Source organism: Psittacula echo (assembly GCF_963264785.1).
Source record: "Psittacula echo genome assembly, chromosome: 5".
NCBI lineage: Eukaryota > Metazoa > Chordata > Aves > Psittaciformes > Psittacidae > Psittacula > Psittacula echo.
This window is the reverse complement of record NC_137739.1, coordinates 9,479,822-9,497,056: the sequence shown is the minus strand read 5'-3', so window position 1 is coordinate 9,497,056 and position 17,235 is coordinate 9,479,822. Positions and strand designations below refer to the sequence as shown.

General features: G+C 44.3%; 2 protein-coding genes across 7 annotated transcripts; both read right to left on the bottom strand.

Annotated features, from left to right (window-relative positions):
* Positions 1–446: 446 nt before the first annotated feature.
* On the bottom strand, positions 447–5,564 carry RPS15A (ribosomal protein S15a). Of its 2 annotated transcripts, none has more exons than XM_080617421.1 (5): positions 5,276–5,564; positions 4,020–4,157; positions 3,745–3,824; positions 2,025–2,110; positions 447–582 (listed from the first exon to the last, which is right to left on the bottom strand). In XM_080617421.1, the coding sequence occupies exons 2-5, from the start codon at positions 4,150–4,152 to the stop codon at positions 489–491; spliced, it is 393 nt and encodes a 130-aa protein (XP_080473547.1). In that variant the 5' UTR covers positions 4,153–4,157; positions 5,276–5,564; the 3' UTR covers positions 447–488. The 2 variants fall into 2 exon arrangements, with proteins under 2 accessions (XP_080473547.1, XP_080473548.1); XM_080617422.1 differs by lacking the exon at positions 5,276–5,564 and adding an exon at positions 4,923–5,008.
* A 290-nt stretch (positions 5,565–5,854) lies between these two features.
* Positions 5,855–12,761, bottom strand: ARL6IP1 (ARL6 interacting reticulophagy regulator 1). Of its 5 annotated transcripts, XM_080617417.1 has the most exons (7): positions 12,431–12,727; positions 10,437–10,570; positions 8,644–8,763; positions 7,936–8,053; positions 7,237–7,321; positions 6,826–6,974; positions 5,855–6,721 (listed from the first exon to the last, which is right to left on the bottom strand). In XM_080617417.1, the coding sequence occupies exons 1-6, from the start codon at positions 12,692–12,694 to the stop codon at positions 6,856–6,858; spliced, it is 840 nt and encodes a 279-aa protein (XP_080473543.1). In that variant the 5' UTR covers positions 12,695–12,727; the 3' UTR covers positions 5,855–6,721; positions 6,826–6,855. The 5 variants fall into 5 exon arrangements, with proteins under 5 accessions (XP_080473543.1, XP_080473544.1, XP_080473542.1 ...); XM_080617418.1 differs by having other exon boundaries at positions 5,855–6,974; positions 12,659–12,761; XM_080617416.1 differs by having other exon boundaries at positions 5,855–6,974.
* Positions 12,762–17,235: the final 4,474 nt, after the last annotated feature.

The window sequence follows — 17,235 nt, the reverse complement described above, 5'->3', positions numbered from 1 at the left end:
TTGTGATCTGAAATCAAGCTTCAACCATCTTAATTATTCTACTGCCCTACATCTCATAACCTGTTCAAATGTAACCAGGAAATATTTTCTGGCAAGGCATCTTCTATTATTGCCAACAGGTGAAACTACAGAGTCCCACTATGTAACTAGAGACAGACGTACCTAGCACCTGAGAGGTGACCCCACAGCATAATATAAGTACATAGCTTAGCACAAGAGCTCCCCTGTGGAGGCGATTCTGCACAGCAACCTATAACTGTCCCACAAGTTATAACTATTAGAAGTAGGTTATACCATTAACAGAAATAAAAGTTGTGACCGGAGATGGTGTGGAACCCAAACGTCCTCTGAAGTTGGAACTTGAGCACTACTGAAGAGCTGTCTGTTACAAACACTAGCACAGGTAGTGTTCGAAGTCATTAAAATACTGACTGGAAACACCAGAGTCCATTTGAACAATTTATTAGTATCCTCTTTTTTTACAAGTTTTAGAAAAAGAATCCCAGGATTTTGCCTCCTGTGTGTTTTCGCCTAGCCTCCTCATGGTCCATGATGCCAGCTGAGGTTGTCAGAACAATGTACCTGTGAAGAAAGAACAAATGTTCAGTTGATGGTTCTGTCCTACGCTCACACTGAGCTGACAACACTAACTTCCTTTCTGTATGTATAGTCATGTCGTACTCATGTCTATAAGTTTCAGTACAACAGCAACATCTGTTTCTCTAAGAAAGGGCCTAATGGCAGTAAGGTCAGGTTATCAGACAACAATACAGAAACTCCTCTCACAAGTACAACTCTGCAGTGCATCAGAAACACCTATAGGCTTCTGTTCTCCAAATATTTGTGTCTCAGCAAGACGTTTTCTTGCACATTCCCACTGTATTCAGCTCTTGTAGCAGCAACAACTCCACAGTTTCTAGACAAAACCTAATTCTATTTTACAAAGACATTTTTCTTCAGAGCAGGTAGAGTTGCCACTGTGGCAGACAGCTCCTCCACTCAGAACACTTTGTCTCTCCATGTTCTGAGCATAGATGAGTACCTGGATCCGGACTGACCCGTGAAGCAGCCTTTGCCACTGCTAACACCACCATCTGGATTACCAGCCTACTTCACCCATACTGCTTCAGGTCCCAGAACCTCTTGTCCCACCACTACAAACACTATTCTGCCTTCTCAGTATTTGACTCAAATGAATTCCTGGAAAGAAAAATACAGCGCACAACAGGAAGATCTTCTATCTTGTGGAGGTTTGTTTAACAGAGGGTCCGAGTCTCTCATCACGTAATATCTAATCAATTTATACATGAACAGGAAACTTAATTTAAACTAGTATAAAACTTACTTCAACTGACCTGACAACTTACATCACTCCTCCCACCTTCTATATATGTCCATTAATACAATTAAAATCATAGAATCACAGAATGGTTTAGGTTGGAAAGGACCTTAAGATCATCTAGTTCCAAACCCCCTGCCATGGGCAGGGACACCTCCCACTAAACCATGCCACCCAAGGCTCTGTCCAACCTGGCCTTGAACACTGCCAGGGATGGAGCATTCACAGCTTCCCTGGGCAACCCATTCCAGTGCCTCACCACCCTCACAGTAAGGAACTTCTTTCTTATATCTAACTTGAACTTCCGCTGTTTAAGTTTAAACCCATTCCCCCTTGTCCTATCACTACAGTTCCTGATGAAGAGTCCCTCTCCGGCATCCCTGTAGGCCCCTTTCAGAAACTAGAACGTGTAAGAGAAGTCTCATTTTCTCACTAAACTATAGAACTGGTGAGACCAGGATTTACCAAAGCCAAGCAAAAACAGGGCCTTGCCTAGTTTTAGTGCCCTTTAAAATGGGTTAAAAAGAGCATTTATATGGAAGACTGATTTTTAGACTGATATCTACCTCCGGAGTGATGAGAGAGGAAAGGTGTCAGGCAGGTCTCATTCACACAGAATTAAAACGCAAAAAAGAACACCCACATTTTTACATACAACAGGGATTTAACTCTTCTTCATACTCACCCAAACTGACGTGAAGGCAGCAGGTTGTTCTGCCACTTTTCCAAATCCTTCAGCTGAACATCAAATCTGGGACTGATTACACCACACTGTAAAACAGAACTCCATTACAAACTGAAGAACTTTATGAACTGGATTTGCACATTTGTCATTCCCATTCACTGGATAAAGGAATTTAACAACTGCAATTAAAATATTTTTGGCAGCAAAAGATCAGAGTACTAAGAAGCCTGCTCCATTGCCAACAAAACACACCAGCGCTTCCGCTCAGGTAAGTCAAGACTCTTCCACAATAACTCAGCTGTTATTTCCTTAGCAGCCTTGCCTCCTCCTCACGACCTCCTCCTATTCACTTAAGAGTGACTTACGCTACACTGCTGAAGCTAAACTAATAATGGCTAAACCTGGGAGAGCACATAAGAATATTACAAATCACTGAGGATTATTAAGCATCCTGTATCATCAGAAATCCTGTGACTGCTCAGGGACATTCTACTTCTAATCAACCGCTGCTACTGCCTCCAGTTACCTCGCTGGCTCCAACTGTCTTAATAACTTCACAAGAACAGAACAGCAGCACACCTTCCTGCATTGAGGGCCATTTTTCTGAACCAAACAACCGCTCCCTTATTGCAGCTTTTGAGAGAAACATTCTATCCAGCTGCACTCCAGAAGATCTGTTACAAAATTATCCCAGGAGTTCAGGCAACACTATACTCAAATCTGACATACTTTGTTTTACAGATACACACCACTAGGAACCTGGGTGGCTTCAGAAGTCTGCATGCTACACTCAAGCAATGTTCACCTGCAATTTCATCATGGAGATAGCCCCAACATGTCCTGACCAAGCAGTTCTCATAGAAACACAGACTGGTTTGGGTCGGAAGGGACCTTAAAGGGATCTCATCCAGTTCCAACCCCCTGTCATGAGCAGGGACACCTTCCACTAAACCAGGTTGCCCCAAGCCCCGTCCAGCCTGGCTTTGAACACTGCCAGGGATGGGGCAGCCACAGCTTCTCTGGGCACCCCGTGCCAGTGCCTCATCACTCTCACAGTAAAGAATTTTTAGCTAATATCTAATCTTGTTTATTTCTTCCCTGAAGAGCCACCTCTAACTTGAATAGCTTAACTGGAAACCACAGTGCACAGCAAGTCACCACAGAACTACACAGCTCAGTATTCTGAGACAAAAGCATTAAAATAAAATCGAAACCACACATGAATACTTCAGATGCCCCAGAACTTAAAAGGCAAACATTTACACAACACTCAACTTTTCCTCAACTACAAGCCCATCTAGTGGCAGGAGAAAGGCTTGAATCCTCAGCACTTACAGGTATCAAACATCAACTGGAAAGCAGCTCAGTTCCTATCTCTTAAAGAGAGTCTTCTAGACACCTTAAACATCAAAGAAAGTGGGAACTCACTAGGTAGCCAGAAAGCCCTTAAAGAGAGAGAAATACAGCACACTTGCAAGCAGAGTTCCCTGAAAATATATCTGACATATTCAGCGTTTAAAAGAAATTTAACTAGTCACCCCTACCATTATGAATCCAGAAAAGTTAACAAGCATTCAATAACCACTGATAACACCCATATTACTCTCATTTTACATGGATCCCATAAACATGATCTCCCTTTCAGAACTGGAGCATGCAAGCAATTAAAATAAATAAAGACATGTTTCTAGAGAACAGAATTCAGAAAGACAAACCCTACCTTGTTGAGTCTGCCTGTGAGATTGACAACAATCTTCCCAGCTCTGTGGTCATCAATTATCTCAAATTCGCCAATGTAACCTACAGAAGATCAGGAAACAGACAAATCAAACACGCAACATTCAGCCACATTAACACAACTCAACTTATTTATATAACTATGTTGTACAAAACTAGTTCAAGCATCCTGATTTGCTTTTTAGCCAAAGAGCCCCTTAACACAACAGCACCCGCAGAAGCCATGAGAGGAGCCAGCGCTGCATGCTCTGCACTTACCATGCTTCATCATCACAGTTAAAAACCGGACGATTACTTTGGAGCACGGCCTAATGAGAACTTGGCGTTTCCCACGTTTCTCTGCATTGTTGATGCTTTTCAGAGCATCGGCTAGAACGTTCATGCGCACCATGGTGCCTGCAGGGAAGAGGAGAGGCAGTTATGGACACCGGCCTTCCAGCACAGAAATGCTGAGCAGCACAATTCTTAAAAGTCTAATTTTAGACCTAAAAGATCTAACACTGACAGCCTTAAAAAGCCCCCTTAGGCTAAAAAGCAGGTTCAACCACATACTCAGGTCTGCTCAAGAGGATTTGCTATTATCATGACAAGTCAGGGAATCTGACACACTTACTTGAACTTGGCTTTATCAGCATGCACACGTAAACATTTAGAACCACCATTCAGACAACACTTCATGGGTATGACACCTTTAACAGGTGAATCGTTTGGGACTTTAAAAGCCAGTTATGCAACATTAGCCCTGTTCAAAAACTAGTTCATAGCTGTTATTAAACAGATACTGCTCAGCTTGCTTATCTGCAATAACCCTGCAGGATGAATGCACAACACAGCACTCTGAGAAGGGAAACCGGGATTCAACTCTTTAATTCTCGTGATAAAGTCAAGAGCCCCCAGACTACCACAGGCCACGACATGACTTGGTACTGTCGCCCTGCCAGAACTAGCCACGACGGTGCTCCTCACAGGGGCTACAGGGCCACTCCCGAGATGGCCAAGTCCTGCAGCACATGAAGCTTTTACCACTGAACCAAAGACTCCCCGACGAGCAGACCTCGTTAACTGCTGCCCAGGAGGCCGAGTGCAGACAGACCCCCACCCCGAGGGCCGCCTCCTCTCCCAGGGCCCAGCACACCGCCCGCTCCCCAAGCCCGCCGCTACCTCCTCCCAAGCAGCACAGTCCTCACTCGCCGAAGTCCAGAGACTCCACAGTCAAGTTCCCCCGAGCCCTGCCCAGCCCGGCCCGTGCCTGGCTGCCACGCCAGCCCCCGCCCCACTGCTCCCGCCCTGCATCTCTGCGGAGAGCGGAGCCACAGGCAAGAGGGTACTTCCCCCCACCCTCCACTCGGCGGGCTCTAGAGCGCGACAGGGAACGCGCCGACGGCTCAAAAGGGGCGGGACCGGTCGGGCGCACCCCCACGGCCCGGACGAGGCGGTCAGAGGCGGCCGCGGTGCTCGGATGGGGCTGGGAGGCGGCGGATAGCAACCGGGACCCAGCGCCATCCCCCACTCACCGGTGCAGCAAGATGGCGGAAAAGGAAGAGGCCGGGCACCTGCGCGGGATTATGGGAGAGCCATGGGCGCGGGGTGGTGCGCGGCGCGACGCGAGCTGTCGCGAGACTTGGCGTCCCAGTCCGGTGGCGGCTCGCGCCAGGTGTGGTCACCCTCATTGGCCGAGAGCTGCGAATCGCACTTCCGGGGCGACGCCGCTGCCCGGTTCCTATAGCAACCAGGACGCTTCGCGGCGGGTTGGACGCTACGGAGGTGGGAAGGGGACACAGCCGCCACGGCGGGACCCGGCTCCAGCGGGAGGAACAGGATTGCACCCCCCGCGGTCCTGATCTACCGCAAGTTTCACCCGTTTGGTCCAGCGTGCCCACACCCACCCCTTTTATCGGTGTTAGTCAGCCACGGGTGACATTAGGGCCCTCCCCTCTGCAGCAGGAGCAGCAGCATACTGCCACAGCCGACAGTAGCTCTGCTCTTCAGAGAGCTATTTCAAACACAAGGTGTGCACGGCATGTACGAGTGCTTACAGCACTAAAACACCACTTCCAGCTCCAGTTCATGAACAAAGAAAAAGAACAAAGAACTTAAAGAAGTTTCTCTTTAATCTGTATTTACCTATTGAACAGTTACAATGGACACTGAGGAGAGTTCATTTTAGAACAGTAAACTTTTAAAATATCAACACAGGTTTTAGCAGTTTAAAGAAAAAAAGTTCAGTTTTTAAAAAAGGAGGGAGAGGTCATAGAAAAGCACAAACAGTTCAGACAGGCTTATTTACAGAGACAACCCTAGCATATTCAACTGATTTTGTTTACAGACAACAACATTCATAAAACCAAACATGCTACATAGCTCCGTGACAACAGCAGGTTTTCAAACAATCAGCTGTTAAGGTAACACACACCTTAACTCATTTTCCTACAGTCTCAGTGCAACAAGTTGAAGTTTACACTACAGCTAAATGACTGAACTACAGATTTCTATATTCCAGATCCCTGTTCAACACATTATTGGGTATATGCAGCCAAAAAAAAAAGCAAACAGGTTCAGTGAGACAACGGGATCACCTTCTTGCACCAATTTTGAGTACACCCCTCAGCTATCATCCTTCTTACTCAACAAATGGTCTCCCCTTCCACAAGGATCAGTAGTCACAACCTCCCAAGAAAAGTTAGCTTTCAAAACTTCAAGCTTTTCATACTTCCTGTAGCCACGAATTAATGATCGGTGAACTGAACAGAGCTACAGAAATGCTACCACACTCTACAATTCAGCTGTTTGTCAAGTGGGGTGTTTATTCACAGGGCCTCCCCTAGTTTGGTGAAGACACTGAACAGGCTTCGTACATCAACAGACAGGATCTTTCACGCAAGATCAACCACAGGCTGCAGAACCCCAGTCAGCACAGCAAGAGACACAAACCCACAGCAGTTGCTACAGTGACATTTTCACTTCATCAGGGAGCCAGTAAAAAAACAAAAACAACAAAAGCCAGTGAGCAATACAACTTCTACCAAAACTATACATTAACTCCCAAAACTGTTCCCCAGGAAACCTTTTACAAGAGTGAACAGCAGTTAAGTCTTCATTCGTTTTTCTTTTCCTTGTGCTTGAGAAGTTTGTTAATCTCCCTTTTTGCCATTCCAACATACTTCGTGATGATCCCATGCTGGTTTAGTCCAGGAAAAAGCAACAGGAAACTTACTAGAGAGGGGGGGAAAAAAAAAAAAAAAAGGAATTACTTAAGTCCTTTAACAAGCTTCTGTCACCTGCGATTCCTGTGACTCCCTTAAGCCATTAAACAGAAAAATATAACCCTAAAAATATCCCCCCCCAACCAAAAAAGAACCCCACAACAAACAAAAAGAAAATCACCACACTCAATCAAAATTTGCTTCTACCCACCTCACACCACTTCAGTTAGCCAGCAAAAAAGTTACTTCTGTTTTGCATGCTGCACACTTACCAATAAGATAGGTCAGGAAGAGATTGTGAACCTGCTGTCCAATCCAGGCAATCACAGCAAGAGAAAAAAGCATGGTCATGAAGTACTAAAAAATGAAAAGGGAACAGTTATCACAGACCTGTTGGGAATTCTCCCCCTTTTCCTTCAGTATTCAGCAACACTTCAACATATAAAACTAACTTGAAGCTCGGCTCCTGCACAGGCTTGTTAAAACTGACATTACAGAGTCTACAGTTGTATGTTCTCATTATTTTCAGATCATCAGTTTTAAGGTATGGCAGTTCTGTTCTGTCCAGATATCCCTAAAGTCTCAGACTATGCCATCCCCATTGACACAACCTCAGCCTCACACAGTACCTGAAGGTGCTTTCACGACAGTAAGCTAAATAGAGTTCATGTACCTAAGCTGACACATCACCAAGATCTGATTTTTTTCTGGCAGTTTGTGTACACTGGAATCAAGCTGTGTTTCCAAAAATTAGCCTATATCAAAGGCATGCACCTTACTGCGGAGTATTGCAAGTTTAAAATTATGTATCTTGCCACTCCAGGTTTGAATAAGCTGTGTGACTGGCATTAAGTCATACCAGAACTGCTGGTTCTTGTCTGAATAAACTAGTACTTCAGATCATGTCCCTTGCCACACTTGAGAAAAACAAAACCTTAAGACAAGAGAGATGAACTCCTGGCATTCAATACCATTTTAGGCTTCTCTTCCTTCAGTGTGAAGAGACGTTTCCACCAGCCAACAATTCGGCGACGAGATTTCACCAAACTGCTGCAGATTTCATGAAATCTTTGCTGCTGTTCTGTAGTCCTTTTGTTAAGTTAAAAAAAAAAAGCCAGAAATAAGAATTCAAGATCTTATCTGAAATTTAAAAAATCTCCCATGGTATTTTTCCATCAGTAAAAAAGTTACCTGGTATATATCCTGCCATTTGCTTCGCTTAGTTTTATACATATCTTTATTGAGCATTGCAATGCAATTGCCCACATAATTTTTCTGTACACAGATGCTCAAATCGACTCCCCAGGAGCAACCCCATTCAAACCAATAGATCATTGATTTAAAACTGATACCAGTGTGATACACACCTGACACCAGTCTGTATCTCTATGGCTTTCATGTTAGCTCATTATTAGACAAGAACATTTATCCACTCGCCATCTTAAAGCAGATATAGTAAAATTCTAACTTACTTTTAACTCAAAATTTAGTTACAGCACATAAGAATGAACGACATTTTACTAGAGTTCTCACTTCATACTTTTATAGAGATTGCAGATTTCTTACTACCATGACTCTACAAAGTATTCACGTGGTATTTGTAAGTCAGACATCCAATTTTATGAAGTTCATAATTTATTTACACTCAAGAAGCTGGTTTAATTCATTTATTTCCTCACCACTTGTTAGAGCCAAAGATCCTAGGTGCAAGAGCAGGAACAAGATAATCAGCCAAACAGAGGAACATAACGAAACACGAGACGCCTGAAAGAACTGATGGGTCCAAGTAGTAGATCATCCTGCAGAAAGAAGATAACAAATGATTTCTCGAATCTCAGACTGCTAAATACAAGACATACTTAGTCACCTCTTCAGACTGGCTCAGGACTGCAAACAGCAGACCTACCCTCTTGCCCAACATAAAAAGAAAATTTGTTTCTATTGCTAATTGAAAGATGTTTAAGTATTTCAACACTGTTACAGAGAAATACAGATGAAAACCAGATTTTTTTTTTTAATTTTTTTTTAAGTATTAGGTAAAAAAATGCTACAATACAGCAAGCACAGTATGAAGTTTGGTAGAAGTAAAAATTCATCACCACTGCTTTCTCAGAAGCTGACATCTAGTGAACTCAGCACTGACTGGGGGATGAGGATGAGTGAGCGAGCATATAAAATAACCAGGTAGAATGAAACCTCTCATCTTCCTGGTTCTTAAGTAAGTCACAGAATTCAGATCCACTACAGGTTGTCATTTGCTCTGTCTCACCTGTGAGAGCTAACCAAACCTGTTCTGGATCAGCAGCCATAAATCTCCAATTAGGACAGTGTTGTGCTCTCATGTATTAAGTGTGCATCACTCAAATACAGCAGTATGTATATTGGACAAGAATCAGCCCATCTCACAAGTGTCTCTGAATGCTCAGCTGTGCCCTATGCTACCTATTTGCACTTAACAGAGCCTTCTGAACACTGGAGTAATAGAAGAAACAACACAGTCCATTGTAGGGATAGCCTTTCTATACACTTTGCAGAGTGCTAATGTGCCAAACATTCAAGTTTATTTTTGATGAAGTACCAACTCAGAACCTAAATTAGTTCTATTTCTTCAAAGTATTACTCAACGCATGATTTTTCCTGCTATAATCTCAGCATTTGTAACATAATACCCTGGAGTTCATACAATTTTCAGTTTCATTTGATTTCCACCCTCCTCACCTCCCTAGAAGACCATAAATTCTGATTAGCTGGAAGACTGATTATCCCCTGCCTCACCTGGTTCAGCATTTATTTTTGTAACTTCTCTCTTCTCCTTACTCCAAAGCCACAGGCAACTGGCAAACTGCACAGCTGGCACGGACTCTTATTTGTACAAGGCAGGTTGGGGTCAGCCTGACTACTACCATGTAATGTAAAAACATGTACAAGTGCCTCCAGCAAGCCAGTTCTGTATCTCCAATCTGTGGATGGGAAATCCTCCCATACTGCTGACTGAAAGTTACCTGCAGTCCTTCCTTTTCCTCCTTTCTCAAAAGACAGAGAATGCAAACAAACCTGTGCTTGCCTTATGGAAATAAGTTCTCCATAATGACATTGCTATTGGTTTTGGGAAAAAAAGCCAAAGGAGGAAACAAGATCTTACTAAGAAGCAGGAATATGAACACACTGAGGAAGGACATACAGCTGCGTGTGGTAAAAACCACAGCAACCTTTGCTGGCAAACAGCTTTCACAGAAAGCACTTCCCTCCCTCTGAGCTGGATGGGAATCATGTTACTTCCTGGTCTCAATACTTAAGGGTTTTTTGGTTTGGTTTTTTTTTTCAGCAAAGTTCAGGTTTTGTTTCTAAATGTGTGTGGAGTAAAAGCCTTCCTAGTCAGGCTTTAAAAAATGTCTTACTAATTTACTTAGTAGGGTTGCTGCCAGCCATGAAAGTGCAATGGTGTTCTAGGCTCCCTTCACAAGCTACTTACAGAAAAGAGAAGGAAACAACACTCATCAGCGCCAGAGGGAACCAGGCTCTCTCCCAGCGAAGAACTTTATCGGTCATCAAAATCACTTCTCCCCATCCTTGCAACTGCTCTTCCAAGCTTGCAGTTTCAGCAGCCTACACAGAAAAACTCTATTATTGCTAATCAGAGTATCAAATTAATTCCCACACTCCAAGTAACTTAAAAAGAAAAAAAAAGGCCATAATTAAAGACCCAAGTCACAAACTTTTCTGAATAACTTCATTACTAACAAGGTTGTAAGTTTTGCACTAAGTTATGACATTACAGCAGTGATTCTTTAAAATAGTCAAGACCCTAACATAGTAGCAGCATATGTTATTAGACCAAATGATATCTCCTCCCAGATTTTGCCAAGGTGTTTTCCCCCCAGTCTCCCATTTACCGTACTCCCTCCCCCCCCGCAATTAGTAGAAAGTTTTAAAGTCAATATAAAAACCTCTCAAGTTTTCAGTGTCAACATCTGGAAAATTATGACAACTACTTTAAATGTATGCATTTTCAAAGCCAACTCTACCACATTAAACTGAAGCTTTCTAGTTGCTACTCATCAGCAATTTATTATGTAGAAGACGGATAACTTAACTGTGGATTCTGAGCTCTTATCCAACTGAACCCATGTGGACTGCATAGAAAGTTTTTCCATAGGTTGCCCAAGACCAGGCAGCCTTTAAACCCCCTTCATAAATTATTTCCTCCCAGACATCTGCAAGGAGGCCCTATCTGCTCTGGCATCAGCTTGCTAAGCAGTTCACCCGAGGTGCTCCATATTTAACATACCTTAATAGTTTCCCCTCAGGGAAAAGGTGTATCTCAGGGATCAAAAGAGTCAGGTAACCATGAACAGAACCCATCACTGCCCAAGACCTGCACATGTGCTAAGCAGAGCTAGAGCAGGTTTCATTGTCACTTAACCCACATGAGAAGCCTGACCCCACTAGAATAACAAGGACAGCTGAGTGCAGCTATCATGGTAAAGCAGTTTTCTTGTGTGATAATATTGGAAACTATTTGAAACTTCAGTTGAGGCCAAAACAAAAAGTAGAAAACTATCTGACATGCTGCTGAACACCTTCCAGTTCTCCTGTCTAGTTCATGCTATTGACACAAACTGTCACATGGGGGGGAGGTGCATTTCTCCAGAAAACATTTTATAACAAACTTTTTCTTTATTACCTCTGTGTGTCCATATTTAACATCACAACTAACAGAAAACTTAATGGAAAACCGGCTGGACTATAAGAGCATTATTAACAACAGCGTCTGTCTGCCTAAAGGACTACAATTATAAGTTGCTTTCCCACTGGGCCAAACAGAGAAAGCAAATCAGTTTTTGTCAACACCACCTTTGTTCCTGGGCCCAGCTATCAAAAAAGTGGTTTTTCATTAATCAAACAACATAAAGTCTCTGAGAATATGAACTGAGAGACCCGCAAGGGGCATCCCTTTACGGTTTTTTGACAATACAGCTCTGCACACTGTTTCTGCTTAAATTCGAACCTCCTTTCGACCCCTCTGCTCCCGGCAGGTTCCCAGTCATCTTTCAGGCTGCGCGACTCCCTACTGCAGCGTGCAGCACCCATCAATTACGCCATCAAAAGCTGCCCCGCTCCAACCCTTCAGATGCTTTCACAGTCATTGTACCACGGCAGCTGTTTACCATAACAAAAATCAATATACATATCCTTATATTTATTTAAGCACTGAAGTATTCCAGCCCACCCTTGACGTATTGAAGCTAATAATCTAACTCCCCCCAGTCTCCTGCACCACTGAAGCATTTGTAACACTGCCAAAGAGTGCTAAAACATAGAAACATGAATATTAAGCGCAAAGCCTTGCACATCAGGTAGAGCCAGCTATTACGATGAGCTCCGGCCCGCTCCCAGGCACACGCACAGCGCAGCCTCGTCAACCCCAGCCCCCGCCAGGCCCTAGGGCATAAACCGATCCCTTACGAGAGCTTTGAGAAGCAAACCCGAGCGCCGTGAGGTAACTCCCCTGCGATTCACAAGCTCGGGAGCCGAGGCGGCCATCGGCAGCTGCGGCGCAGGTAGGCCCGGCTCCCCCACCTCCCCTAGCACCAGCAGGGCTGAGGGGCCGCCAGCCCTTGCCCAGCTACGGGGAGGCAGGGCACCTTCCCCGCCGCAGAAAGGACGAGTGTTCCCGGCGCCGCCCGCCCTCACCAGCTGGCAAACGCTGTTGTTGTCATCATCCGCCATCTTGCTCACGGCCCAAACAGCCTCACAGACCAGCCACGCCCTCCTGCACCGCTCCGCGCAGAAGCCTTTTATAGCCTCCGCGGCTCTTCTCGGCATCCTGATTGGCCTTCTTTAAACTCAGCACGGGCCAATCCCAGAGCTTCTACCGCGCCATTCGGCAGCCGGTTGGCTGGTGGGATTCAAATATGACAGACGCCCAATCAGCGTGGGGTCTCCGCGCCTCCTCCCCCTCCCGCCGTCGCAATGCGACTGGAGCGGGCGTTGGGGCCTGGCTGAGGCGGGGCCGGGCGTTGCCTGTGGAGCTGAGGGGAAGCGGGGAAGCCCACCTGCCGCCTCGGCTGAGGGGAGCGAGCCAGCAGCCAGCCGTTGGCAGCGGCGGTGCAGTCACCTCCCCGCCGGGACAGCAGCGGATAATGCTTTTATGTAAAAAAACCCCTGACGCATATAACCCGAAGGTGTGATTATTGGGATGCAAATTAGTAAAAGATGTGCTGTCTAAAAATATGTTCCCTTTTCTTGACATTGTAAGTGTACGTGTCCTACAAACGAGACGGAACCTTCAGGTCGAGAATGTTTCAAGGCTAATCAATAGCCCGTTACTGCCGAAGTAACAGCACCGGAGGCAATCGCCAAACAACCTTTCTTTGATGTAAGGTTTTGCTTAAAACCCTTTTCCTTAAAAATACCTGTTTTTGCAGCACAGGTATTCCTGTAGTGCACATGACTGAGGCGTCAGTTGCAGACCAGAATCCGGGTACAAGGTTTCCAGATTAGCACACAGGAAAAGGGTGAGATGACTCCAGAGGAAGGTTCTCCAGCTCCAGCCACTGCCTGACCTACCCCTGATAATTAACCTCTGTCCATAGCTCGCTTGCTTATTTCAGAAGCAGCAGGAGCACAGGGATAGACACAGGAGAAAAGCACCAGGATATAAATGTTTTCTGACTCAACTTTCTAAATGTTTCAGGCTCGCGTGCCAATGAGCTTGAGCACAGCCCCCAGGATGTCATGCATGCGATTCCCAACTGAGGACAAAGAAAACGCCTTATCATTTCTGGCACCAAAAGTGCGATACTTTTCCAACCCAGCTCACCAGCTTGATGGAGAGGTAAAAAAGGACTAAGGATGACACTGTAAAAGCAAAACATGCCTGTACTGAGGAGTCTGATCTTTTACAAGGTCCTTTTCACACTTTTCAAGATTTCATAAACAAGATAGCTTACTGAACAACTTCCAAATTCATTTACATGTTGTTCAGAGTAGCTTTGTGTACCATTTTGTACTTAAAAATGGTGGAGGCCACCTTCAGAATCTGTAAGTTTACCAAACTTTAGCAAAGCTGAAAAAAAGCTAATTTCATAAGAAAGTGATGCCAGCAATAATTCCAATTAGACTTAAGGAAGCATGGACATAAAAGCATGATGCACTGCTGTTTCTAGGGGTATTTGCAATGTCCTGCAGAAGCCACTTCTCTGGCTATTCAATGCCATCAGCCAGCTCCTGGCTTCACCCATCTGTGTGACTCTGACCACAAACCCAGAAGCACTTACCCATGAAAACAGCAGGTATTTCCATCACCCCCAGCCACGGTCAGATTCATGATCTTCCAGCCAGACTTTCAAATGCCAGCCTACCAATACGGCTTCTGCTACCCCAGAGGGTCCACAGAGGTGCGGTTCCCTCATGTTAAGTGTTCCTCCATAACTTGGAGGGGCAGAGGGAAGAGCGAGCACTACAGGATGCCCTCTCCTCCCAGAAATATCAGTGGAGATGGATGGTTGCATTGCAGAGAACAGGACAGCGCGGGGCTCCTTCCTTGCTGGGCAGCCAGGCCGTTTGCAGCACAATGTGAAGTGGATAAAAGCTGTGTGTGCACACATATATATGCATGTATATGTTTATAAATTTGGTTGTTAAAATCAGAGCCCTAATGTGGAGGGCAGAGAATGTTAATCACAGTAACTCAAGAGTGTGGAAAAACCTATTCATCACCTCCCATACATTACCTGAGCTGCAAAATCCAGTTGTTTTCTGTATGTTTTAATGTATGACACAGATCATGCTAGTGTGATGCATCTTTCCTTTGCTGAGATTTTCACTTAGCAGATGCACAGAAACGTAAATGCCCAGGCTAACTTCAAAGCACCTCTAAAAGGAGCAGTTTAATAGCTGTGTGCAGTTAGAGACACAGATTTCACATTAAACCTCCACCCATTCATCACACCTAATATAACAAATGCATGGCAAACTTTCTTATGCCATTCATAAAACATTAGTCTGATTAATGGCAAAATTGTTCTAATCAGTTATGCATTTAAGTACATACAACAGTAGTTTTATGTAATATCTGTATTTTCAATTAAATTCTTTAAAATGCTTAGAGGCTACTCAGAAATAATTATTTTCCACTAAATAAAAATATATGCACATAACTAGGAACTGTGTTAAGAAAGAAAAAGATGGGTGGCAGGTGTAATCTTGAAACATTTTTGCTAGCCCAATTCTTTAATGTATAAAGGGGGATGTCTGCTAATTTTAGGAAAAGCTTGCAAAAAAAGAGGAAAAAAAACCCAAAACCTTTGAAGTATTTGAGTGAGCTAAAACAAAATCGCCGAATGTACCTGGCACAGGACACTGATGAATAACTGAAGCAGATAAACCTTCAGGAATGCAGCATTTAGAAAGATGGAGCTTTAATGTCTCCAATCCCCTCCAGCATTTCTGAAGGGATGATTTAATGTGGTGCTTTCCATTCAGTCATCCCACAGCTGGCAACAGGATAAATGCTATCGATCAGTTTACTGGAGGGTGGAGAGCGCTGCGTGGTGTCACCCACAGGGTCTGTGCAATGAAATACCCCCCTGCCTGTGCATGGTAACCTTGCATGGCCTTTTACAGACATCTCATTCTTCCTTGAAGAACTAGCTCCCTCTGACTTTTGACTGATTTATATAGGAGAGTCAAGTCTCTTACAGCTATTAGTAACATATTGTCTATTTCTTTTCAGCCTAAATAGACTAATTCTGAAGGCAGAGCTAACATTTGCAAAGCAAATCCAGATCACGGAGCCCCTGCAAAGTACCAAGATAATTTCTCTTAACTGTACACGTTCCAATTCAGTTATATTAACTTGATACTGCCGTTATTCCAGCAAAATAACATAAGGACTCCCACTTCTGACATCCCAGCAATGCATTTGGTAGAGCAGTGCTCACACCTAGGCATTACAGAATGGGAGCGGGAAGAGAAGGCAAAGTAGTAACTGGATTTTCAAAGGGTTAAGAGTATGTCAACCACTAGCCTGTATAATTGGGAGAGGAATACAGCTTAAAACTGATGAGCATATTTGGAATGTGACTTTGAGAAATGAGTTTATAGCATGGTCCCTGGGTTGGCATTTACTGCAGGCAAATAGCACACGCAAAGTGGGCATCAAGTTAATGGTTTGACTTCATCTGGTTTGTATGTATTTACAAAGATCTGACTCTAGATTTATGTTGGTTTAGATAATTCTGTATTATTGCAGAAAAAATGCAAATGACTCAGTTTTAAAAAAAAAAAAAAGTAACCTTATCTTTAGCAGAAACATACCATCTTTTAAAAAATATCGTAACTAATGCAATCTGATTTAATATGCAAGATGCACAAACGGAATCTGCATCTTAGGTTTCACCAAGACTGTGCCAATTGACCACATTGTCAACATCTATGAAGAAAAACTTGTCAGCACACAAAAGCTGATGGTCCCACTACTGCCTCAGCAGGTAAGCTCTTGCTTCAACATTAGCCATGTAAATTTAGAAATCTGTAGAATCCTGCTCCAATTTAGATTCATAGAATAGTTAGGGTTGGAAAGGACCTTAAGATCATCAAGTTCCAACCCCCCTGCCATGGGCAGGGACACCTCACACTAAACCATGCCACCCAGGGTTCTGTCCAACCTGGCCTTGAACACCATCGAGGATGGAGCATTCACAACCTCCCTGGGCAACCCATTCCAGTGCCTCACCACCCTCTCAGTAAAGAATTTCTTCCTTATATCCAATCTAAACTTCCCCTGTTTAAGTTTGAACCTGTTACCCCTTGTCCTATCATTACAGTCCCTAATGAACAGTCCATCCCCAGCATCCTTATAGCCCCCCTTCAGATACTGGAAGGCTGCTATGAGGTCTCCACGCAGCCTTCTCCAGGCTCAACAGCCCCAACTTTCTCAGCCTGTCTTCATACAGGAGGTGCTTCAGTCCCCTGATCATCCTTCGTGGCCCTCCTCTGGACTTGTTCCAACAGTTCCATGTCCTTTTTATGTTGAGGACACCAGAACTGCACACAATGCTCCAAGTGAGGTCTCACAAGAGCAGAGTAGAGGGGCAGGATCACCTCCTTTGACCTGCTGGTCACGCTCCTTTTGATGCAGCCCAGGATACAGTTGGCTTTCTGGGCTGCGAGCGCACACTGAAGCCGGCTCATGTTCATTTTTTCATCAACCAACACCCCCAAGTCCTTCTCCTCAGGGCTGCTCTGAATCTCTTCTCTGCCCAACC